This window comes from Pituophis catenifer, unplaced genomic scaffold, assembly GCF_029215685.1.
Source record: "Pituophis catenifer annectens isolate HBS135680 unplaced genomic scaffold, rPitCat1.0.hap2 SCAF_1, whole genome shotgun sequence".
Taxonomy (NCBI): domain Eukaryota; kingdom Metazoa; phylum Chordata; class Lepidosauria; order Squamata; family Colubridae; genus Pituophis; species Pituophis catenifer.
The window spans coordinates 3860390-3879764 of NW_027256881.1; the positions used below are offsets into that span (position 1 = coordinate 3860390).

The 19375-nt window shown below is 45.4% G+C and overlaps 1 protein-coding gene across 1 annotated transcript in view; it reads left to right on the plus strand.

Moving 5' to 3' along the window:
* USP32 (ubiquitin specific peptidase 32) overlaps positions 1-19375 on the plus strand; it is a 223798-nt gene that overhangs the window by 197206 nt on the left and 7217 nt on the right. The window contains exons 22-31 of the mRNA XM_070932007.1: positions 363-536; positions 2666-2840; positions 4561-4712; positions 6453-6567; positions 7659-7861; positions 11263-11447; positions 13634-13720; positions 15291-15411; positions 17004-17195; positions 17915-18209. Coding sequence (XP_070788108.1) covers positions 363-536; positions 2666-2840; positions 4561-4712; positions 6453-6567; positions 7659-7861; positions 11263-11447; positions 13634-13720; positions 15291-15411; positions 17004-17195; positions 17915-18209 — 1699 coding nt within the window. The remainder of the gene's footprint in view (positions 1-362; positions 537-2665; positions 2841-4560; positions 4713-6452; positions 6568-7658; positions 7862-11262; positions 11448-13633; positions 13721-15290; positions 15412-17003; positions 17196-17914; positions 18210-19375) is intronic.

Consider the following 19375-nt stretch of genomic DNA (forward strand, 5'->3'; position numbering starts at 1 on the left):
ATGCGAGTAGATAAATAGGTACCACTTCGGTGGGAAGGTAACAGCATTCCATGTGCCTTGGCGTATAGTCATGCGAGCCACATAACCATGGAAGCATCTTCGGACAACTGTAGCTCCCTTGGCTCTGAATCAGAGATAAAGACTGCCCCGTAGAGTTGGACACGACTGGGCAAGGATATCCTTTACTTTTACCTTTGAATAAGGCACAGTTGGCTGATTTCACCCATAATGTTAAGCCATGATTTACCTAAGATAGCACCTTGCATTTGCATGAACAATCAGCATTGTCTAACTAACTCGGACAATGTGTGAACTTCCTCACTGTTCTTAACCCCCATTGGGTCCACTTTGCTTTGTTACAGTGGACTATAGCTAAATATGCCCCAAGGTTTAATGGCTTCCAACAGCAAGATTCTCAGGAGCTCTTAGCTTTTCTCCTGGATGGGCTCCACGAGGACCTGAATCGAGTCCATGATAAGCCGTACGTTGAGCTGAAGGACAGCGATGGCCGGCCGGATTGGGAGGTAGCGGCAGAGGTGAGTGACTTCGGGACAATGCATCTGATTTTGAAGGCAGATTCTGTTTTTGTTTTTTCATCATGTTGAGGATTCTCTGGTAGCTTGTATTTTTATAATATTTTCTTCTTATTGTATACGTGTTTTGTATAGTTTTATGATTTTTAACATTGGGAGCCACCCAGAGTCACCTTATGGTGAGATGGATGGGAAAGGAAAGGAAAGGAAAGGAACAGAGAAAGGGAAGGGAAGAGAAGGAAGATGGAAGGGAGGGAACAGAAGAGAGAAGGGTGGAAAGGAAAGGATTAGGGAAGGAAGAGGATAGGAAGAGGGAAGGGAAAGGAAAGGAAAATATAGGAAGGAAAGGAAGAGAAGAAAAGGAAAGAAGAGGAAAGGAAAGAAGAGGAAAGAAGGAGAGAAGAGGAAAGCAAAGGAAAGAGAGAAAAAGAAAGAAAAAGAAAGAAAGAAAGAAAGAAAGAAAGAAAGAAAGAAAGAAAGAAAGAAAGAAAGAAAGAAAGAAAGAAAGACTAACTTTCATTATCTCAAAGAATGAAAGCCACAGGCTCTCATGGTCAACCAGTAGGTCAACCAATCATCCCAAAACAGCAGGATTCCCTGCAGATAATGATAGTCCAGAGGAAGATCTCTTCTTCAAATAGGAACATCATGTGGCCGAGTGGGAAAAAAATAAGCCTGTCACGAAATGTTCACTTTGTCACTGACATGCCGGTTTCCTACACAAGTAAGGACAGGCTGCTGCTGCTGGTATTATCCCTCTTTATTTTCCATCCGCGGTGGCGCAGTGGTTAGAGTGCAGTACTGCAGGCTACTTCTGCTGACTGCCAGCTTGGGTCTCAAGGTTGACTCAGCCTTCCATCCTTCTGAGGTGGGTAAAACAAGGACCCAGATTGTTGGGGGCAAGATGCTGACACCGTAAACTGCTTAGAGAGGGCTGTAAAACACTGTAAAGCAGTATATAAGTCTAAGTGTTATTGCTATTGCTATCTATCTATGTATATCTATCTATCTATCTATCTATCTATCTATCTATCTATCTATCTATCATCCACCTATCTATCTATCTATCTATCTATCTATCTATCTATCTATCTATCTATCTATGATGAGCCACGGTGGCGCAGTGGTTAGAATGCAGTACTGCAGGCTACTTCTGCTGACTGCCGATTGCCTGGAATTTGGTAGTTCAAATCTCACCAGGTTCAAGGTTGACTCAGCCTTCCTTCCTTCCGAGGTTAGTAAAATGAGGACCCAGATTGTTGGGGGCCAGAGGCTGATTCTGTAAAACCGTTTAGAGAGGGCTGTAAAAGCACTGTGAAGCGGTATATAAGTCTAAGTGTGTTGCTATCTGTGTTGTGGCCCCGCCCTCTGAGCCTGTCCCATCGAAGGAAGAAAGCTCCGAGCATGAGGAAGAGGAGTCAGCCAGGCCTCCCTCTCCAGGCCCCTCCCCTCTGGCATTGTCTCAAGTGCCGGCCGAGGGAGAGGAGACAGCTGATTCGGATCAGAGTGATAAAGAAACATCATTCCTGGACGCACGCCTCCGAAGGCGTGATAAACGTTTGCAGCAGCTTAAGAGGCGTGCTAGGGATTAGAACTGAGTCACTGGACCACACCCCAGAGACTATATAATAGAGGGTGGTGGTCAAGGATCCTTGTGACGAACAAAGCAAACCTTGGATAGTCACTAAAGCCTCGTCCGGAACTGCTGAGAGAAAGATTTAAAGTGTCGGACATTTGGACTCTTGAGTATTTATCTTTCTGTTTTACTTTGAAAATAAAGTCACTTGGCAGACGGTGTGTCTATCGCTGCCAAGTGGGAGATAAGACCTGGGTGCGTTCCAAAGTGTTTCCTTAACCCTCGACTGGCTGTGTTTGTGTGTGTGTGGGTACGGGGACAGATCAATCTGTACAAAACAGTCTTCCGTCGTACTGGACATCCCTCTGCGGTCTGAAGCAAGGTAAGCCTGTGTGATGGTCCTTTTTCCTTGAAGAATGAATTTCCCTCCCATCTGATAGCACCCTATCACTCTCACCCTATCTTCTGAAGTTTTCAGCTGCCTCTTTTTGTTCAGGACGCTCCGATTTCTGCAAAAGATTTGATTGGATTTGATCTCCCTTTCCTTTCGTTTCAGGCCTGGGAGAACCATTTGAGAAGGAACCGCTCGATCGTGGTCGACCTGTTCCACGGGCAGCTGAGGTCTCAGGTGAAATGCAAGACCTGCGGGCACATCAGTGTTCGTTTCGACCCTTTCAATTTCCTATCGCTGCCTCTTCCAATGGACAGTTACATGCACATAGAAATAATAGGTGAGTGAGGAATCTTTTTTTTTTTTATTGAAAAGTTTTATAAGAAATACAAACAATTTTCTCCCCCCCCACCCTTTCCCCCTCCCCACATAATAAAAAGTATGCATTTTCTTATACATAATAAATCCTACATATACATATTTCCCTTAAAGAAAGCATTAAAATAAAACATTTTAATTACATTCGGAGTTGCTCTTCTTCTCTTTCTTCCCTCATTCCACAACAAACCTTCTTCTTCTCCTCCTTCCTTTCCCTTCCCTCCCTCCTCTTCTCTCCCACTTTCTCCTACCTCCTCTCCTACCTCATCCTACTTCCTTTTCCTTTCCCCCACTTCTCTCTTCTTTTCCCCCTTCTCACCTTCACTCCTACTCCTGTCCCCTTCCCTTCCTCCTCTCCTTTCTTCCATTCCTCTCCCACCCTCTCCTCTTCCTACCCTCTCCTCCTCTCTCCTTTCTAACTTCTTTGCTGTGAAATATTCTCCTCCTTTAGTATCTGAGCAACTCCTGTATTCTAATCGTAGATACTTTCTTCTGTTAAAACATTTCTCTATTCACCACTTTTCTCCCACCCCAACCCTTATCCCACCCTCCCCACCCCACCCCGCCGACTTCCCAGAGCAAAAACAGGGTATAGCATCTAACAAACATATGCTAAAATAAACTAACTAATTATAAAGTTCAAAACTCCCACACGTTCTTTAACTCCCCTTGCTCCAATTCATCAACCTCCCTTTTATAAATTCTCTTGAGTGAGGAATCTTAAGGTACTTAAAAAGTTAAAACCTATGGAACCCTCTTCGTTCTATTTCATCAGCCCGTCCCACCCGACCAGGCAGGGAAGATATGTTGCAGACCCCGTCAGTTTAGGGATTCAGACTGAGGGCTCCAGGAAGCCTCCTTTGCTGTTGTCCCTTCCCTGTAGAATACTCTCTCCCCACCCACCCCCACCCCCCGAAATGAGGCAGGATCTCATTCCCCTGGCCTTCCAGAAATATGGCTCTGTAGCCTTGCATGGGGAGTGCAGAGAAACAGAGCCATGGGCTGGTTAAGCACCCTAAAAGGCCTCCTTTTGCCTTTCAATTAATTTTCAACATGGTCTTTAATCATCTTGCCTCTTTTTAAATTTTTAACTGTTAAAAAGGTAAGAAGGTTCCCCTCGCACATATGTGCTAGTTGTTCCCAACTCTAGGGGGCGGTGCTCATCTCCGTTTCAAAGCTGAAGAGCCAGCGCTGTCAGATGATGTCTCCGTGGTCATGTGGCCAGCATGACTAAACGCCAAAGGCGCACGGAACGCTGTTACCTTCCCACCAAAGGTGGTCCCTATTTCTCTACTTGCATTTTTTTTTTTACGTGCTTTCGAACTGTTAGGTTGGTAGAAGCTGGGACAAGTAACAGGAGCTCACCCCGTTACGCGGCGCTAGGGATTTGAACCGCTGAACTGCCGACCTTTCGATCGACAAGCTCAGCATCTTAGCCACTTAGCCACCACGTTCCTACTTAACTGTTATATACTGTTTTTTATTATTATTTGTTTATTTTTATATGCTGTTTTTACATTTACATTTTTTACTGCAGGCTGCCCATAGTCTGTGAGGGGGAGATAGGTGGTTCCAAAATGCGATAAATAAATAAACTGAAATAAATAAAGTGAAAAGCTTCTAAAGGCCTTTCTCCCTTTGTCTCTCCCCCCTCTTTTTCCTTTTTCCTTGTCTTCTTCAAGTAACTAAGCTAGACGGCACAACTCCCGTCCGATATGGACTCAGGCTAAATATGGACGAGAAATACTCTGACTTGAAGAAGCACCTGAGTGAGCTTTGTGCCCTGAAGCCCGATCAGATTCTGCTTGCGGAAGTACACAGTTCGAACATAAAGGTAATGACGCTTCTGCAATTGAATGCAAAAATTGATCCTCCTTAGTCAACTGTATGTATCAATGAAATCCTAAGGAAACAGAAGAGACACAGCTCCTATATAAAGAGAGCGGGGAACTGAAAATGTATTTGTCTCCTACAAACCTTGGAACCTTCCTCCTCCTATTTTTCCCACAACAACAACCCTGTGAGGTGGGTTGCATCTGAGAAAGAGGATGATTGGCTCAGAGTCACCCAGCCAGATTTCATGCCTAAGGCAGGACTAGAACTCATTATCTCCTGGAACTCACTGGCTCCAAGTCATCTAGCCAGCTTTCATGCCTAAAGCAGGACTAGAACTCACCGTCTCCTGGTGGTTGGCCTAAAGTCCCCCAGCTGGCTTTCATGTCTAAGGCAGGACTAGAACTCACTGTCTCCTGGTGGTTGGCCTAAAGTCTCCCAGCTGGCTTTCATGCCTAAAGCAGGACTAGAACTCACCGTCTCCTGGTGGTTGGCCTAAAGTCTCCCAGCTGGCTTTCATGTCTAAGGCAGGACTAGAACTCACCGTCTCCTGGTGGTTGGCCTAAAGTCCCCCAGCTGGCTTTCATGCCTAAGGCAGGACTAGAACTCACTGTCTCCTGGTGGTTGGCCTAAAGTCTCCCAGCTGGCTTTCATGCCTAAAGCAGGACTAGAACTCACCGTCTCCTGGTGGTTGGCCTAAAGTCTCCCAGCTGGCTTTCATGTCTAAGGCAGGACTAGAACTCACCGTCTCCTGGTGGTTGGCCTAAAGTCCCCCAGCTGGCTTTCATGCCTAAGGCAAAACTAGAACTCACTGTCTCCTGGTGGTTGGCCTAAAGTCCCCCAGCCGGCTTTCATGTCCAAGGCAGAACTAGAACTCTCAGTCTTCTGCTTTCCAACTTGGTACCTTAACATAGAGACACTAACAACCCTAAGACCCTTGGTGGCGCAGCAGACTAAAGCACTGTTAAGTAACACCAGCTGCCTGCAATTACTGCAAGTTCAGATCTCACCAGGCTCAAGGTTGACTCAGCCTTCCATCCTTTCGAGGTAGATAAAATGAGGACCTGGATTGTGGGGGCAATAAGCTGACTTTGTATAAAAAAAGAACACCGCTTAGTGGGGGCCGAAAGCCCTACTAAGCAAATATATACAAAAGTATGAAGGCTATTGCTTAACGCGTTGTAAGCCGCCTTGAGTATCCGGAAAAGGGCGGCATATAAATCGAACCAGTAAGTAAGTAAGTAAGTAAGTAAGTAAGTAAGTAAGTAAGTAAGTAAGTAAGTAAGTAAATAAATAAATAAATAAATAAATAAATAAATAAATAAATAAATAAATAAATAAACAAGATTTCACTATCCTGCAGTTTACAAAAAATCCAGAGAATATAACTTGAGTTTAAAGAGAGATGTTTGCCTCGATGTGCCCAGCCTGTCTTTAGATCTGACAGGCTGTGCCGAAGAGAAATGTTATCCTGGGAGCTCATTACACACTCGCCTGTCGAGACAACAGATGTGGCTGTGTCAGATGGGCTCCCCTGTCCTTTTGCAATTCTCCCGTCAGCGGCTTCTGCTCTTTTGAAAACAGCTTTCCCTTCTCCCCTGGGTTTCAGAAACTGTCAGTTGGGGCACCGAATGCCTCGGCTTCCTCTACAGCCCTCTGAAATGTCGTCTAAATTATTAATTGCTCCTGGCTTTAATCTCTTTCTGTTGTTGCTGTTGTTTCTCCCCCCTGTTTTCCAAAGAACTTTCCGCAAGACAACCAAAAAGTCCGGCATTCGACAACTGCTTCTTTGTGCGCCTTCGAAGTACCGATTCCTGGATCTCCCACTTCGGCTTCTTCAAGTCCCTTGCAAACAGGTAGGAGGAAATGCCTCGATTCTGTCATCCTCCTCTCGTTCCCCCCCACCTCCCCCCCACCCCCCCAAAAAGCTGAGAGTTTTGTCTGACAAATTGGCAGCGTTGCTGTTACTGTTGCTTAGCGTTGGGAGTGAAAGTGAGCGCTCTTTAACTTTCACTCCCTACTGAATTGCTTAATGCTGAGTAAAATGCAGGAAGGGTGGGAACTGAATTGGCATGAAAGTTCCTAAGCGAAGATATCCTCTTCGTGTTTCTCTCAACCAATGGCCCTGCCATAAAAAACCAACTTTTTCCTTTCCCTTTCCCTTTCCCTTTCTCTTTCCTTTTCCCCTTCTCCTTTCCCATCTACTCCTCTTACTTCTTCTCTCATCCTCTTCCTTCTTCTTCCTTTCTCCTCCTTTTCCTTCCTTTCCCTTTCCCCCTCCTCCTCCTCTCTTCCTCGTCCTCTTCCTCCTCCTTTTTCTCCATCTTTTTCTCTCCTCCTCTTCCTTCTCCTCTCCTCCTCCTCTTCCCCTTTCTCCTCCTTCTCTTCCTTTTCCCTTTCTCCCTCCTCCTATTTCTCCATCTTTCTCTCCTCCTCTTCCTTCTCCTCTTCTCCTTTTCCTTCTTCTCCCTTTCCCCTCCTTCTCTTCCTTCTTCTCCCTTTCTTCCTCTTCCTCTTCCCTTTTCTCCATCTTTCTCTCCATTTTCTTCTCCTCTTCCTTCTTTTCCCTTTCCCCTTCCTCCTCCTCCTCCTCCTCCTCCTCCCCCCCTCCTCCCCCTCTCCATTTTATCCCTCTTGGGACTGGCACAATCAGGATGCAGTTTGTGAATGAGGAACATATCACAAATACTTGTTACAGAATCCAGCTGTTCCTACGGCCGAATCTGGAGAACTAACTTAGTCTTCTTAACATATTGTTTTATTCTATATGAAGAAGAAGCCCAGCCAGAGAACAAACGTTCTCGTTTTACAATCTGGTTAAAGGAAACGGCCCTCCTTATGAAGGCGCTAGAGATTTTGCCCAGCTAGTGATCGAAAACGATCCTTAAGCGAAGAGCTTCATAGCAGGACGTATTTTGACAACAGCCTCTTTGTGCTTGAGTTTTAGATTTTTACCGTGGACAGTCAACCAATGGGGTGATCAGCTGCCTGATGAACGGGGACCTCCCGCGGTCCACCTTGATCCCAAACGGAATGCCAAACACAGTGGTGCCCTACAGGGGGGAGAATGGCATGATGATGAATGGTCATGTGACCTCACCTTCCGACAGCCCCTTCATAGGCTACATCATTGCGGTCCACAGGAAGATGGTGAGTGGAGAACAAGCCTTGCCCAAACCTGTAAGATGCTTTGTCTGTTTCACATGAAGCAGCTATAGCCAAACTTTGCAAAGGGCCACCTGTCAGGGTTCCAAGTAACACCCCCAACGAAATCAAGGAGGAGGAGCCTCGGTGGTACAGCGGACTAAGTGCTGTTAAGTGCTAGCACTTAGCTGCCAGCTGCCTGCAATTAGTGCAAGTTCGAATCTCACCAGGCTCAAGGTTGACTCAGCCTTCCACCCTTTCGAGGTAGGTAAATTGAGGACCCGGATTGTGGGGGCAATAAACCAACTTTGTATAGAACAACACCGCTTAGGGGGGGCAGGTATATACAAAAAAGTATACAGGCTATTGCTATAATGCATTGTAAGCCGCCCTGAGTCTACGGAGAAGGGCGGCATATAAATTGGATGGATGGATGGATGGATAATAAATAAATAAATAAATAAATAAATAAATAAATAAATAAATAAATAAATAAATAAATAAATAAATAAATTCATTCATTCATTCATTCATTCATTCATTCATTCATTCATTCATTCATTCAGAGGCTTGAACTTCCTCAAAGCTAATTTTTATTAGAGATGCACATCTGGGAAAATCCAAATCTGAGAGCTTCCGGGTTTTCCTCACCCAAGAGAAAGTTCAAGTCCTTGCCCATCACCCACATGTCCATCACACGAACCAATCAGGTACCATCCGGAACCGAAGATACCTCCCCAGTCTTCTCAGCACAGCTGCAGGGCAACTCGGCCTTGACTTTCTGGAAAGAATGTTATTTTGACTACATATCATCTTCACTCCATACAATCCCCCCTCCCATTTTCCCACAGTAGAATTTGTGGCAGGCCTGAAGGCTCAAAAGTAAAAGGTGGCTTCCAGGTCTGACACCACCAGCTATTTGGAAAGTATATCTGGAGTTCAGACATAAACTGTAACCATGTTGAGACCATTTGCTGGTCGATCTGTGGGGTGGACTTCAAAAAGACTCCTCTGTTTGACGGTCACCCTTGTCACTAAAGCAGAGGTCCCCAATCCCAGGGCCGTGACCCACTACTGGGCCGTGGCTTGTTTGGAATCGGGCCACGCAAGTGGCGGGCCTGGTGTACACACATGCAGCTCAACTTGCGTGAGTGGCAGGTCAACCTGCACATGTGCAGCTTGAGGTGCGTGAGTGGCAGGCTGGTGTTAACTCGCACAGCTCAACTTGTGCGAGGGGTGGGCTGGTGTGTACACGCAGGTGCGAGCGGTGGGTCAGGGTGTGCGTGGGCTGGTTCCCCTCTCCCTTCCCGCTCGGCCGCCAAACTGTAAGGGTTGGTGGCCACTGCACTCAAGGCAGGAATAGCCAACGAACGACCCTTGGTTGGGATCAGAGTTGGCCGAGTGACTTTGTCCAAAGCTGTTGAGATACTTTTTTTTTTAATATAATTTTTATTAATATATTCTATACACCAATACACAAATAAAATATACAATCCTGCCACCATGGTATAATGTGATTACATTGTCCATAAGTATAAAGTCATTCCTTTATACATACATATTTGCCATTATATATATACATCATCATATATCTATTCTATCCCACCTTTTCTGGACCCAATCGTACCATACTTTCCAACTGTTATAAAATTCTGAATCTTTTTTACCATTGATCAATCTAGTTAATCTATCTGATTCCGCACACTCATTAATTTTATATATTATTTTCAAATCTATCGGTAAGTATTGATTTTTCCACTCCTGCGCATACGCTAATCTTGCTGCAGTGATAATGTGAATCAACAAGAACCATATATCTGATTTAACATTCAAAGGTTTTGCCCCCAATAGGAAAATCTCGGGCCTTAATTCCATATTAATCTGTGTAATTTCCAAAATCCATTGCCGTATTTTTTTTCCAATATTTAACCGCCTGCGGGCAGGTCCACCATTGGTGAAAATAAGTTCCATTACTGTAACCGCACTTCCAACAGCAGGCAGATGTCCCGAGATACTTCATTTCCAGACCTCTTGGCCAAAATACTGACCCATGGATCCAGTAGCCTTGTGATTTATTTATTTATTGTTTATTTGTTTTTTCTTTATTAAATTTATTAGCTGCCCATCTTGCCACAAGAATTGTTTGAGCCGAGGGTATTCTTGTATTGTGAGAACGGATGCTGTTGTAACAAGACACTATTTCTTCAATCTAACCTGCGTCTCCAGAATGCTGAAGGGGTGCCCATAAGGTTGGGAATAGGGCTTATCCTTGGGAGGGTGGGGTGAAGGGCACAGGAGAAGCATGGCCTGACTGAAGCCAGACCTTTTACCCAAACCTTCACGTAGAGGTTTTGGAAATCTCCACTGCATTGCATCTTTTTCTGCTGTGAAAAGTGTTGTGGTTTGATGGCGTTAAAAGAATCGTTGCAAGATGCAAGCTGTTCCAATAAAGCTGCCTTTTGCAATTGACCGCTGGAGATTTTTTGTCAATGCCCGACGGTATTCAAGTAGCGCTCCAGATGTTTTGGGATTTTATACCCAAGCCGCTTATCGCTATTGGTTTTAATCTTTGTTTTCATTGCCACAGTCATTCTATGTCTATTTGTAGGTTTTGCGTTTTGTGATTTTTTTAAAAAAATATTATTAAAAATTTTGAAATTATAAAAGGTATAAAAAAAATAGGCAAAGAGTAGGTGTTAATTACACTGGAGCCTTTTACTTTTGTTGTTACGCTTTTGGGCTTCTCTTGAGAGTCCGTCCATCCATGATTTTTACAAAAGCAAAGTCTATGAATTGAAAAAATGACAAAAAAGCATATTGAACAGAGACCAGAGACATTTTTGTTGGGCATCCTACCAGAAAAATATGATAAAAAGACCACATATTTGATTTTACATGTACTGACTGCGGCTAGGGATTGTATCTGCGCAACAATGGAAGAGTGAGAAGATTCCGTCAGATGAGAGGGTAATTCAGAAAATAATGGAATGCGCAGAAATGAACAGATTAATGCTTATCATCAAGGGCAGAGAAGATACTGAATATTTTCTGATGTGGGAGGTATTTTATCAATGGCTAGAGAATAGAAACAGAAGTTAGGAAGGAGGAGATATAAGAAAAGAAAATATTACTATGGAGAGAAGTTTATGATGATGTTTTGTACTATTGTAAATTATATTGATACAGTAGTTATATTATTAATGTCCTTGTAACGAATACAACAATAAATATGCGAACTATGAATTTTTAAAGAATTGAACCCAGTTCACGCCCTGTTCAATGGAGATGAAAAGTATTATAAATAAAATAAATAAAACATGAAAAAAAAAAAATCCAAAGTCTATGAATTGTTCCTAACTTTCAAAATCCATGTGGTTTTGTTCTTTTCTTTTTGCCATTGAATGCAGATGCGGGCCGAAATGTACTTTCTCTCGTCTCAAAAGAACCGGCCAAGCCTGTTTGGGATGCCTCTGATTGTTCCCTGCACAGTTCACACAAGGAAGAAAGACTTGTATGACGCTGTCTGGATTCAGGTGTCTCGGCTTGCAAGCCCCCTCCCTCCCCAGGAAGCAAGTAACCATGCTCAGGATTGGTGAGTCCAGTGCTGGAACGAGGAACGGCTGAGCCGCTAATAGAGCTGAGAGAAGAGAATATTTGTAGCTCAGGGCTGGAGTCCTCGGTGCTGTCTGAGCTTGGTTGTTTTCTTGCATCTAGGTAACATCATCAGTGCTGGAAGGGAGTAGGGTTTCCTTTCTGTTTATATACAAGTGACTTGGCCTGTCAGTGTTGGTTAGAAGAGGGTGGGATTTCTCCTTTTGGCACTGATGATGTTACCTAATTGGGTAATGAAATGTCTGCAAGACAACAACCGAGTTCATAGAGCACCAAGGGCTCACTGCACTAATATGGCTGCGGTGTGGTAATTTTGAACATCTCAGAGAAGTGAGCCAAGCTGAATAAATGACAAGAAGAGCCCATTTGGCTTATTGGAGTACAGTGGTACCTTGGTACTCAACTGCTTTAACACTAGCCAACTTTGGCCCTCAACACATTTTGCCGTGAAAATTTTGTCCCGGTACTCAGCGTTCGTTTGATACTCAACACACAAGCTAGAATTTGTCAGTGTTGGCTGTCTTATGATTCACTACATTATCCTTTATGGGAAAAATTGTTTGATACTTATCGTTTTTGGTACTCATCGTACCTTCCAGAACCAATGAAGATTATTACCGAGGTACCACTATATTAGCCTTCAGCTGACAAATCCGAATACTCAGTCTTGAAGTTCACTGGATGACTTTGGGCTGGTTAAGACATTTTCAATCTTTTATTTAAAGTAGGATAAGATCTCTTGAGTGGGTGAGAGAGAAAAGTACTTCAGGACAATCAGAAGAATAACTCTGTTATACCTCAATCAGGCCTTTTGACTCAGAAAGGCGCCTAGGGGAAAACAGTAAATCATATATAGTTAAATACTTCAGGTAATCCAGGATAAAATTTAACTGGTGGTTTGCAAGTAGTCCTCAATTGACATCCACAACGGGAATTTCCATTGCTCATCAAGGCGTCATCTGTTCAGTGAATCACACCTGATCTTCTTTTCCACGTTAAGTGAATCACTGCAGTTGTTAAGCGAAACATGTGGCCGTTAAGCGAATCCGGCTTCCCCCCATTGACTGCTTGTCAGAAGCCAGCAGTCACAAATGGGAATCATATAGCCCTGGGGTGCTGCAATCATTGTAAATACCTGCTCGTTGCCAAGCGCCCAAATTGGGATCATGTGACCTCAAGGATGCTGTGACGGATCATAAGTGCAAGATTATGGGCCCGTGGGGCCACCCTGGAAACAGTGGAGGACCGGCCCACAGTGCTTGGCCAGTAAAAACAGAGCTCAGGAGGGCCGTGCGTAGCCCTCGCAAGTCCCGTTTTCGCTGGCAGAGGGTTGCAGGAGGCCGTTTCAGCCAGAAACTGAGATTGAGAGCCCGTTTTCTCTGGCAGAGGGTTGCAGGAGGCCGTCGCAGCCAGAAACAGAGCTCGGGAGCCCGTTTTCTCTGGCAGAGGGTTGCAGGAGGCTGTCGCAGCCAGAAACTGAGCTCGGGAGCTCGTTTTCGCTGGCGGAGTGCTCAGGCCGCCACAGGCTTATTGTTGCCAAGGTTGGGCCGTCCCTGCCCTAAACGGAAGGAACAAGGAAGCCCTCACCCAACTTCAATTCCCAGAATTCCCTAGCCAGCCACCATGGCTGGCATCTATAGCAGAGGTGTCCAACCTTGGCAACTTTAAGCCTGTGGACTTCAATTCCCAGAATTTCCCAGCCAGTCAGCATGACTGGCATCTACAGAGTGCCCAACTTTGGCAACTATAAGCCTTATGGACTTCAATTTCCAGAATTCCTCAGCCAGCCATGCTGGCTGAGGAATTCTGGGAGTTGAAGTCCATAGGTCGTAAAATTGGGAGTTGAAGTCCACAAGTCATAAAAGGGCCATGGTTCCCCACCCCGGATTAAACACTCTTTGATTATTATTGTGGCATTGGACAGGTGTGTTAGAGTTATGGGGGATCATCTGTTGCGGATTTCACCCCAAAGCAAACAGGGCTAAATCAAAAACGATCAGCTGAGCCTCTTGTCAAAAGGCCCGCATTGAGGATTCTTGAACCGAGTCCAAGGCTTGCCGGTTTCCCAACCCGGCTTAAAAGATCAGTGAGCAACAGCAGAAATAAAATCCGAAGAGTCTTTACACATTAGCAATAACAATGTGTGTGTCTGTGCATTTTCCTTAGCGATGACAGCTTGGGATACCAATACCCTTTCACCCTTCGGGTGGTTCAGAAAGATGGCAACTCCTGTGCCTGGTGCCCTTGGTACAGGTGAGCTCTGCTGGGTTTGTCCTTTTCTCCCTCTCTTACCCTTCGTCTTTCAGTCCTGTCTGTCTCTGTCTGTCTGTCTGTCTCTCTCTCTCTGTCTTCTCTCTCTCTCTCTCTCTCTCTCTCTCTCTCTCTCTCTCTCTCTCTCTCTCTCTCTCTCTCTCTATCTATCTCTATCTCTCTCTCTCTCTCTCTCTCTCTCTATATATATATATATATATATATATATATATAATGTCTGTCTGTCTGTCTGTCTGTGTCATCTATCTATCATCTATCTATCTATCTATCTATCTCTGTTTGTCTGTCTGTCTGTCTATTTATCCATCTATATCTATATATCTATCTGTCATCTATCTATATCTGTTATCTATCTATCTATCTGTCTGTCTGTCTGTCATCTATCTATCTATCTCTGTCTATCTATTCATCCATCCATCCATCCAGCTATATATATCTATCTGTCATCTATCTATCTATATCTATCTATATCTGTCATCTGTCATCTATCGATCTATCTATCTATCCATACATCCATCTATATCTATATATCTATCTGTCATCTATCTATATCTATCTGTCATCTATCTATCTCTGTCTGTCTGTCTATCTATCTATCTATCTATCCATACATCCATCTATATCTCTATATCTTATCTATCATCTATCTATCTATATCTGTATCTGTCATCTATCTATCTCTGTCTGTCTGTCTGTCTATCCATCCATCCATCCATCCATCCATCTCTATATCTTATCTGTCATCTATCTATCTATATCTGTATCTGTCATCTATCTATCGATCGATTGATCTATCTGTCATCTATCTATATCTCTGTCTGTCTATCTATTTATCTATGTTTCTGTCTGTCTGTCTATCTATTTATCTGTATATATATCTGTCATCTATCTATCTACCTACCTACCTTTCTTTCTATCTATCTATCTATCACCATTCAGAGTCATTGTATCAGTGAGATAGACAGCATACCATTTTAATAATAAATGAGTAAATAAATACTATCTCTGTCCCTCTTTATCAATCGATTATCTCCCTCTCCCTCCCTCCCTCCCTCTTATCTTTCTTTCTTTCTTTCTTTCTTTCTTTCTTTTTTCTTTCTTTCGTTCTTTCTTTCTTTCTACTGTCTCGTCTATATCTATCTATCTTCTATCTATTCATCCATCCATCCATGTGTTAAATTTACATGCCACCATCTGTTAACATTAAAATTAACAAACAAACAAAAATAGCTAAGGAAAGAATCAATATATAAGAGGGTGGAGGTGGAATCCTCTTTTAATCCACTAACCACCTCCAGTATTGAATGGACTAAGTGTCCAGGCCCTTCTGGAAGGCCAAGTGGGGGGGCAGATCTGACCTCAAGGGGCCATAATGTTCCAGAGGGTGGGAGCCACTGCAGAAAAGGCTCTTCTCTAGGACCCCACGAGCTGGGATTCATTGCCTGATGGGGTCCAGAGTTTGCACCTTCTGCTGGTGTAAGTGAGAGGGTCCAATCCGGTTCCTCTCTTGCCTAGAGTTCACCGTCTCTTGCCCTCTCTGCCTCCCATTTAGGTTTTGCTACGGGTGTAAAATCGATTGCACAGAAGAAAGAGCGCTGATGGGGAACGCAAACCTCGCTGTGGACTGGGATCCCACCGCCCTTCACCTCCGCTACCAGACCTCACAAGAACGGGTAAAGAAATCAAAACCTAAGGGGCAAATCCCAGGCCTGTTCCTTCATATGACTGCATACAGATCGTTCTTGACTTACAACCACAATTGAGCCCAGAATTTCCCTTGCTAAGCAAGAGAGTTGTTAAGGGAATTTTGCCCCGCTTTACGACCTACCTTGACACAGTTCACAGCTGTTAAGTTAGTAACATGGTTTGTTAAGTGAATCGGGCCCCCTTATGGACTTTTTTTGTCAGAAGGTCGCAAAAGGAGATCACACGACCCCGGGACGCTGCAACATTCATAAATACGGGTAGTTCTTGACTTACAACATTTCATTTAGTGACCATTCAAAGTTATGACGGCAATGAAAAAAGTGACATAATCATTTTTCACACTTACGCATCCCCATGGTCATGTGATTTACATGCTTGACAACTGACTCATATTTATTGCAGTTTAAGTGTCCCGGGGTCACGTGATCCCCTTTTGCGACCTCCTGACAAGCAAAGCCAACGGGGAAACCAGATTTACTTAACAACCGTGTTACTAACTTAACAACTGCAGGGATTCACTTAACAAATAAGACAAGAAAAGTCATAAAATGGACCCAAACTCACTCACCAAATTTCTCACTGAGCAACATTACAAATTTTTGGGCTCAATTGGGGTCATAAATCGAGGATTACCTCGAATTCCAATTGCTAAGCATCTGAATTTTGATCATGTGACCACAGGAATGCTGCGACGGTCGTAAGTATGAAAAGCAGTCATAAGTCACTGTTTTTTTCAGTCCAGTCACTAAACGAATGGTGGTAAGCAATGATGGGATTCAACTGGTTCGGGCCGGTTCAGGTGAACCAGTTCTTAAATTGCTGCCTAGCTCTGCCCCTTCCCTCCCCGCCCCTTCCAGGAGTCCCCACATGCCCCATTTTGGCTCCCAGGTAAGTGTAAGGAGGCCTACTAGGCCCAAAACAGGGCGCAGGAGGGTACGGTGGCGCACACACACACACACCGCAGCCCGTTTTTGCTCCCAGGAGGCTGCAGGAGGCCGAGTGCTGTCTGTCACACACCCCTGGCCACACCCACCATGGCCACGCCCACCCAGCCAGTCATTAGGGTAGAGAACCGGTTGTTAAATTATTTGAATCCCACCACTGGTTGTAAGTCAAGGACCTACTTGTATAAATTTGCTTTGTCAGGCTCAAACCCAGAGACCACACAGTGAAATCCAATTGCGTCTAATCCTTTATTTGCTTACATCTACTAATGGACGGAATCTTGCTACAACCTGCTACGTACACCCTGAAAGATTCTCTCTCCCACTTTGGCCACTTTATGACTTGTGGACTTCAACTCCCAGAATTCCTCAGCCAGCATGGAAATGAAGCCATAAAGCCATAAAGTGGCCAAGTTAGGGATCTCTGAAATAAGGTTTTCCTCACAAAGGACCCCTGTTGGAAGTGCTGTATTAATGCTGGAGAATTTCTTTCTTGACTGAGGGATTCTGCCCGTGAATTAGAAGAAAGGTGTGAGGGGGGAGGTTTGCTTTTCCCACAGAGGGAAGCCCCTCCAGAAAGCTCCGTCACCCTTCGCTTTCCTTCCCGTCTCCAGATAGCAGAGGAGCACAGAAGCGTGGAGCAGAGCCAGCGAGCTCAGGCCGAGCCCATCAACCTGGACAGCTGCTTGCGGGCCTTCACCAGCGAGGAGGAGCTGGGGGAAGATGAAATGTACTATTGTTCCAAGTGCAGGACCCACTGCCTGGCCACCAAGAAGCTGGACCTGTGGAGGCTGCCCCCGATCCTGGTAGGTCGGCAGATCATCTCTTTTTCTAACTTCAGCCAGACCAAGCACAGTTTCTGTCAAGGAGTTCCTTTTCCTTCCCCTCCTTCCTTTCGCTTCCCTTCCCCTCCCCTTCCCCCATTCACTTTCCTTCCCCTTTCCTTCCCCTCCCTTTCCTTCCCCTCCCCTCCCCTCCTTCCCCTCCCTTTCCTTCCCCTCCCCTCCCCTCCCCTTCCACTCCTTCCCCTACCCTTTCCTTTCCTTCCACTCCCCTCCCCCTTCCCTTCCCTCCTCCCCTCCTTCCCTTCCCCTACTCTTTCCTTCCCCTCCCCTTTCCTTCCCTTCCCCTCCCTTTCCTTCCACTCCCCTCCCCTTCCACTTCTTCCTCTCCCCTTTCCTTTCCTTCCACTCCCCTCCCCCCTTCCCTTCCCTCCCCCCTCCCCTCTTCCCCTTCCCTCCTCTCCTTCCCTTCCCCTATTCTTTCCTTCCCCTCCCCTTTCCTTCCCTTCCCCTCCCTTTCCTTCCCCTCCCCTCCTTCCCTTCCCCTCCCCTTCCACTCCTTCCCCTCCCCTCTTCCCCTTCCCTCCTCCCCTCCTTCCCTTCCCCTATTCTTTCCTTCCCCTTCCCTTCCCCTCCCGCTTCCTTCCTTCCTTCCTTCCTTCTTTCCTTTCTTTCTTTCATTCCTTCCTTCCTTCAAACAAGAAAGCCCACCCCCAACTCCTCTCTTGCTTGTCTCACTCCAGATCATCCACTTAAAGCGCTTCCAATTTGTCAATGGCCGCTGGATAAAATCCCAAAAAATCGTCAAGTTTCCTCGTGAGAGCTTTGACCCAAGTGCCTTCCTCATGCCACGAGACCTGAGCTGCTGGCCGCCAAAGCTGCTGACGCCGCAGGCTGACGATCCCGCGGAGCCCCTGATTCTGCCGGAGGAGTGTCGGAGGACGGAGCAGCGGAGCGGCACTGTGGCCGGAGAGGGCGACGTCCTCACCCGGAGCCCTTCCTCTGTCAACACTTCGGGCATCTTAAATACTATTAGAGGTAGGAGTCTGGGGTCTTGTCCCGGAAGGCGTCAAAACAAGAGTTACTTGGTCCCCATTGGGAAAGAATTCGCAGGAAGTCCTCGACTTACAACCATTTCCATGGTTAAGCAAGGCGGTCGTTGTGAGTCACACCCAATTTTACTGTCGGAAATCCTCATCACCTTTTAATTCCTTGCGGGGTGGAGTCTGGGCAACTGAATGGAGCTGAGTGTTTACTGGCCGGATGCCCTTCCTGTCTCCAATACGGAGTTTTGTTCAGCAGAGATATTCTCATCATGCCCAGAGAGAGAAATATCTGCCTCTACCTAGGATCAAACTCACAGCCCCCTGATTGTGAGGCAAGAGCGCCACCTCTAGGCCACTGCATCACTCCCAATTGTCGTAAATACAAGTGCCAGAATTTTGATCACATGACGGGGGGAATGCTGTGACAGGCGTAACTACGAGAACCGGTGGTGAATCACTTTTTTCAGAGCCATTGTAGCTTCCAAGGGTTGCTAAATGAATTGTTGTACTGCGAGGTTATCTGTGTCCCAACTCTTGAAGCCAACTTATAGCAGGACTGTAAAAGGAGGCTGTGAGTATGTCTCTGCATGAGTTATGGCTTTGGTTGTCTGGCCCACCCACTCTAAAAGGACACCTTTCAGAGGAAACTAGCATTCCTTTGTGAAAGCAGGTGCACTTCCCTAAATTGAAAGGAGCCACACGGTCTCCAAACGTCCCATTGAAGCAACCCCAAAGAGACTGGAAGGAGGGGGGAGCACGCAGCAAGCCGATTCCGGTCTCTCCCTCACTCCATCAATCCATTCACATCAGCCAGGGGTGAAATTCAGCAGATTCTGACAGGTTCTGGAGAATCGGTAGCAGAAATTTTGAGCAGTTTGGAGAACCGTTAGCGGCAATTTTAAGCAGTTTGGAGAACTGGTAGCGGAAATTTTGAGCAGTTTGGAGAACCAGTAGTGGAAATTTTAAGCAGTTTGGAGAACCGTTAGCAGGAATTTTGAGCAGTTTGGAGAACCGGTAGTGGAAATTTTAAGCAGTTTGGAGAACTGGTAGCGGAGATTTTGAGCAGTTTGGAGAACCGGTAGTGGAAATTTTGAGCAGTTTGGAGAACCGGTAGTGGAAATTTTGAGCAGTTTGGAGAACCGGTAGTGGAAATTTTGA